Here is a 5,647-nt window from a genome sequence, read left to right as displayed (position 1 = left end):
CCCAAGATTACCCAATACCAAGTCCAACTCGTAATACCTAACATAGTTTAGTTGGTAATTCCACGTAACTTTCAAAATGGAGATTGTGAGTTTAATTCTAGTGGCAACATAAAGCGCTGCACTTTCAAAAAAAAAAAAAAAAAAAGTTATGATAAGAGTGTTATATATTACTATTATAATTGTAATGGCTTCCGTCACGTTTCACTTCACATAAATACTTTCATCGTCTCTAAATATATATGATTATTAATTCCTATTATTATTGTTAAAGTCAAAGACAGCATCATTGCAAAATCAAACTCACAACTAAAAAATTCTATAAATTAAGTCTTTCCAAATTGGTGTTAATATGTATCATCAAATGGCAGAAATGGAGGAAGAAGATATAGTGATTGTTGGAGCTGGAATCGCTGGCCTCACAACATCTTTAGGACTCCACAGGTAAATACGATGTTTTATTTTATTTTATATACTAACGTATATGCAAATTAGATGTTGAGTTTTCTCTGAAAATGACAATAGGCTTGGAATTAGAAGTCTAGTGTTGGAAGGTTCAGATTGCTTAAGAACATCAGGATTTGCTTTCTCAACATGGACCAATGCTTGGAGAGCCTTAGACGCTCTTGGCATTGCTGAATCTCTACGCCAAAAACATGATCAACTTTCAGGGTATTTAATCCCGCGCTATAACATTCCATTCCTTTATCAGCTTATTGTGAATGTTGTCATATTGTGAATGTTGTCATAAGTTTCGACTCTATAATCCTTTTCTTTTTTTGTTTTGTTTTTCCAGAGTTTCAACATTCTCAACTATTTCAGGAGTTCATACTTCGGAGGCCAGCTTTAAGGGCAATGGAAAACGGTAGATCCCATGTTTTGAGCTCAAATAACATTGAACTCTTTGATTTGTGAATCCATTACATAAGTATATTTCCAAGGCTTATTATCTCTCCTGCATGTCGCCTAATGTACATAAAAGCAACGTATTTACTAATTACTATATGCATCTCCGTAGTGGGACCCACTTGAAATTATAGCTTTGCAATATTTGAAGTTATAGCTTTGCAATAATGAAGTTAATCAGGTAACAATAGTTGCTTGATTCCGAAAAAAAAAAATGCAATCCAGTGCATTTTGGTGATGATAGTCCAAATATATATAAAATAGTGGGTTGATTCCAAAAATGAATAAAATAATACAACGCAAAATGATACTTTGGTTTGGTCCCCAATATACTATTCCAGAAATGAAGTCATAAATGAATGTGTTTATCCATATTTTCAGAATTTTCTTACATTTAACAAATAATATATTTAATTGTTATTTTCCAGGAAGAAGCCATAAATCTAAACTATATGTAAAAAAAGAGTTCAAAGAGACTGATTTGTAAATTTTTAGGGGGCAAAAAGTGCACAAAAAAGAAAAGAAAAGTTTGAGAGGGGTTATAGCCCCTTTGGTGTAAACGTCGTGCCTGCTAATAAATATAATTTATAAACACTACCGATCAGATCGTATTATAAATGTATTTTGTGTCTCCCGTGCCTTACTTATTATTTATTTTTATTATATTTTTCTCTTATTAGCTTAATTAATAATTTATCTATTATTTTGAAATAGTAAAAAAATAAAAAGTAAAATTATATAAATACAGATATAACATGTTCCTAAAACTAGTAATAATAAAAAAAAAAAAATCATTGATTCTGTAGTGGAGAGACTGAAGTCCGTTGCATAGTGAGAAAAGTTTTGCTGGAAGCTCTATCGAAGGACCTCCCAAGTGGGACCATCAGATACTCCTCCAAGGTGATTTTCGTTGAAGAATCCGGTTTCTTCAAGCTCCTCCACTTAGCCAACGGAACTATTATTAGGACCAAAGTAAGATCATCTATCTTATTTTATTTTATTTTAAGATATAAAATAACGATGTGGTATTGTTGTAACTGAGAAGGTGTTGATTGGGTGCGACGGAGTGAACTCGATGGTGGCAAAATGGTTGGGTTTCAAGAAAGCCCGTTCCACAGGAAGATCCGCGATTCGGGGATGTTATTTTTCCTCAGAGGCTCACGGTTTCGAGCCCAAATTCTTACAATTCTTTGGGGACGGTGTTAGATCCGGAACCATTCCCTATGATAACAACTCTCTTTATTGGTTCTTCACTTGGAGTCCCTCTTCCAAAGAAGGTGATAAAATACTCTGCCCTCAGCTTTTAATTCCCTAAGTTCATAATGCTAGAACAGAGGAAATGGCTCTTATATCACAATTTATTATATCTTACATCAAGTATTAATAGTGCTAACTAGGCTAGCCCAATATTTCACTCTTTTTAAAAATAGTCAAATTTTTATTTTGTTAAGTATTGCTCATCAAGTGGATAGTCAAATTTTTATTTTGTTAAGAGAATAGCTCATCAAGTGGAAGTTAATTAAATTGACTGTTCAGTTAATTTTAATTAACTTCGAATTAATGAGCTATTTTTTTAATAAAATGAAACTTGAGTTAAATCCTTAAAAGAATGCAAAAAATTAACTAATTATAACAAATACTTGATATTGATATTAATGATGGTTGCGTTTGAATGCGCTAGAGTTGGGTGATATTAATATTAGTTTTAAGTAGTTTTTCATTTTTACTAAAACACTAAAAATATGTTTTAAGCTAATAAAAACTAAAAGTGTTTGTAGAAACGTACCATTTTTTTTTCTTCACAAATTGTCTATCCTCACTTTTTCTTTTTATAATTATTTTAATTTAATAAGCTAAGTGGGTAAAAGTACAATTTTAGGATATTTTTTTAAGAAAATAGACAAATATTTTGAAAATTTAATAAATGTCTGGTTTCTTTTTCTTTTAAAATTCATATGTCAATTTTTTTAATCACCACGGTTAATTTAAAATGTATCATAATAAGTCTTCAATAGTGTAAAAATAATTGTCTCGTCGAGCTATTCATATCAGTACAAAATTTATTAAATAAAGGTCTACATCATGAGTTACAAATATTTTGATACATTTTAAAATTTTAAGAAAATAGACAAATATTTTGAAAATTTAATAAATGTCTGGTTTCTTTTTCTTTTAAAATTCATATGTCGATTTTTTTAATCACCACTGTTAATTTAAAATGTATCATAATAAGTCTTCAATAGTGTAAAAATAATTGTCTCGTCGAGCTATTCATATCAGTACAAAATTTATTAAATAAAGGTCTACATCACGAGTTACAAATAAAGGTCTACATTTATTTAATTTATAAAAACTTTTATTATTAACGAGATATAAAATTAACAGTGGTGATTAAAAAAATCGACATATGAATTTTAAAAGAAAAAGAAACCAGACATTTATTAAATTTTCAAAATATTTGTCTATTTTCTTAAAATTTTAAAATGTATCATAATATGTCTTCAATAGTGTAAAAATAATTGTCTCGTCGAGCTATTCATATCAGTACAAAATTTATTAAATAAAGGTCTACATCACGAGTTACAAATAAAGGTCTACATTTATTTAATTTATAAAAACTTTTATTATTAACGAGATATAAAATTTTATAATATTTTTGATGTCACAAAAAATTATAACTTATTTTTTACAATCTATAAACACCCACTATAATATATTTTTTTTTATGAAACAAAATTATCTTACAATTATTTATTAGATTAAAAATTAATAAATATTTAGTATAAGTACAAAAAAATGTCATTTTTTTTAGTTTTATTAATTTTATAAAACACCAAGTATAAACAATTATATATTATAAATATTTACCAACCATCTATATATAATTTTTATACGAACAATTTTTTCCTGCAACAGAATCTAAAACACTTGTTTTAAACATAACAATGCCAAACTAACACAATAACTATTTGAAAAATCAAAATCGACAATATGATGTCACAACTCTTCGTTATTATACAAAATTGCCATTTGAAAATTATTGATTAGCAAAATAGCCAAAATTTCAACTTTTCAATAAAATAGCCAAATTTACGTTTTCAAATTTTTTTTACACCCAAGATCATATCTGACGATTATAATAAATAATTTATCACTTTCAAATAAATTAATCTTGTGGTCAAATTGTTTTTTGAAATTAGATTATTGGACATTTTGATTATTTCACTAATTTTAGACAAACTTTGACTATTTTGTAAATTCATAACTTTAAATTGGCCGTTTAATGAAATCAATTAAAAAGTAAAGTAAATACGACTGTTGTGATTTTAAAGTAATATCAACCAAATGAATAACTTATATATAAAACTTGTAAAGTTTCATTACTTCAACGACGTGACAGCATGATATGAGATCTTTTACATCCTCCTGTAAGATGATAATCTATCTCAAAGCTAAATGACATAATAAAGGGAAAAGATTTTCGGCCCGATTCACGATTCCGAACGATCCACTCACGTGGTGACACGTGGCAACACGCTGCCACGTGTCACCACGTGAGTGGATCGTTCGTGAATCGTGAATCGGGCCGAATAGCTTCGCTCCATAATAAATGGTAATTCATAATCTTGTTATGATCAACTATTCTAACAATATGGGATTCTTAAACAGATTTAATATTAGTCGATATATTTTTTTACATTTTGTTTCTTTATTTTTTCCCTCTTGTTTGGTGTATATAGAGGAGATGATAAGAGAAAATCCCACTGAAATGAAGCGATTCGTGCTGAGCAAGCTCGAAAACATGCCGAAGAAAGATAGAGCGGTGATAGAGAACACATCACTGGATTCCGTGTTGGAATCTCCACTCGGATACAGAAACCCTTTCGAGCTTCTGTACGGAAACATATCAAAAGGCAACGTGTGCGTGGCCGGCGATGCGCTCCACCCGATGATGCCCGACGTGGGCCAAGGAGGATGCTCGGCGCTCGAAGACGGCGTCACCCTCGCCAGGTGTCTCGCTGAGGCGCTTCGCCAGAGATCGAACGGTGACGATGATGATGAGTTTGAGAGGATCGAGACGGGACTGAGGAAATATGCGAAAGAGAGGAAGTGGAGATCTTTTTGGTTGATCTCTGTGTCTTACGTGGTCGGTTATTTGCAGCAGTGTCAAGGGAGAGTTATGACGTTCTTGAGGGACAAATGCTTGGCTCAGCTCTTGACTGACTTGCTCTTGAAGAACGCTGATTTTGATTGTGGAAACTTGAGTTAGAGAGTCATTATTCTTAGTGTGGTTTTGTTCGCAATGGATTGTCTTTGAAGGATTTAAGTTGTAACAAAAATAAAATTTTCGTTTTCTGCTTTTCTAGTCCAAATAGTCTTGGAATTATGTGAGTTTAAATAATGTCTAAATTTTGTGGGTGATAGTTTGATGTCTAAATTAATTATTTTCTGGCAATTAGCTATATTATTGATTTTGTAGCATTTCAATGATTTTTATAATAATAAATTGTTGTTCTTTCTACGAATTATAAATAAACTATTTAAGTTTATGTTATTATTTTATAGGTATATTAAATTCAAAAACATAAATATTTATAATTTTTTACCAAAGTGCATCGGTGATAAATACGGTACAGCGCATCGGTTCTAGGTCTTGATGTGCATCGTCGTCGTGTGCGCCCTTGTCAATCTTAGTTATCCCTCCGATATTCAGCATAACGACTTCGGGCTGCCGCTTGCTTCC

General features: G+C 30.7%; 1 protein-coding gene across 1 annotated transcript; it reads left to right on the top strand.

Moving 5' to 3' along the window:
- The first annotated feature begins 361 nt into the window (after nucleotides 1-361).
- LOC149389568 (monooxygenase 2-like) lies at nucleotides 362-5,360 on the top strand. Its single transcript, XM_089623092.1, has 6 exons — nucleotides 362-441; nucleotides 523-669; nucleotides 794-862; nucleotides 1,710-1,875; nucleotides 1,949-2,180; nucleotides 4,644-5,360. Exons 1-6 carry the CDS (start codon nucleotides 362-364, stop codon nucleotides 5,171-5,173), a joined length of 1,224 nt encoding a protein of 407 aa, XP_089479218.1. The 3' UTR covers nucleotides 5,174-5,360.
- Nucleotides 5,361-5,647: the final 287 nt, after the last annotated feature.

This window comes from Urtica dioica, chromosome 8 (assembly GCF_054948205.1).
Source record: "Urtica dioica subsp. dioica isolate 48M chromosome 8, U.dioica_male_clone48M_v1_H2, whole genome shotgun sequence".
Taxonomy (NCBI): Eukaryota; Viridiplantae; Streptophyta; class Magnoliopsida; order Rosales; family Urticaceae; genus Urtica; species Urtica dioica.
Note: the sequence above shows the minus strand (reverse complement) of the source record. Positions and strands in the feature narration are given on the sequence as shown.

What these genes read in the sequence shown, in the direction of transcription:
- LOC149389568 (XM_089623092.1), top strand. Translation starts at nt 362, where the DNA reads ATGGCAGAAATGGAGGAAGAAGATATAGTGATTGTTGGAGCTGGAATC. An exon ending in GAACTATTATTAGGACCAAA is followed by an intron (nt 1,876 to 1,948) that starts GTAAGATCATCT and finishes GTAACTGAGAAG; the next exon opens with GTGTTGATTGGGTGCGACGG. An exon ending in GAGTCCCTCTTCCAAAGAAG is followed by an intron (nt 2,181 to 4,643) that starts GTGATAAAATAC and finishes TGGTGTATATAG; the next exon opens with AGGAGATGATAAGAGAAAAT.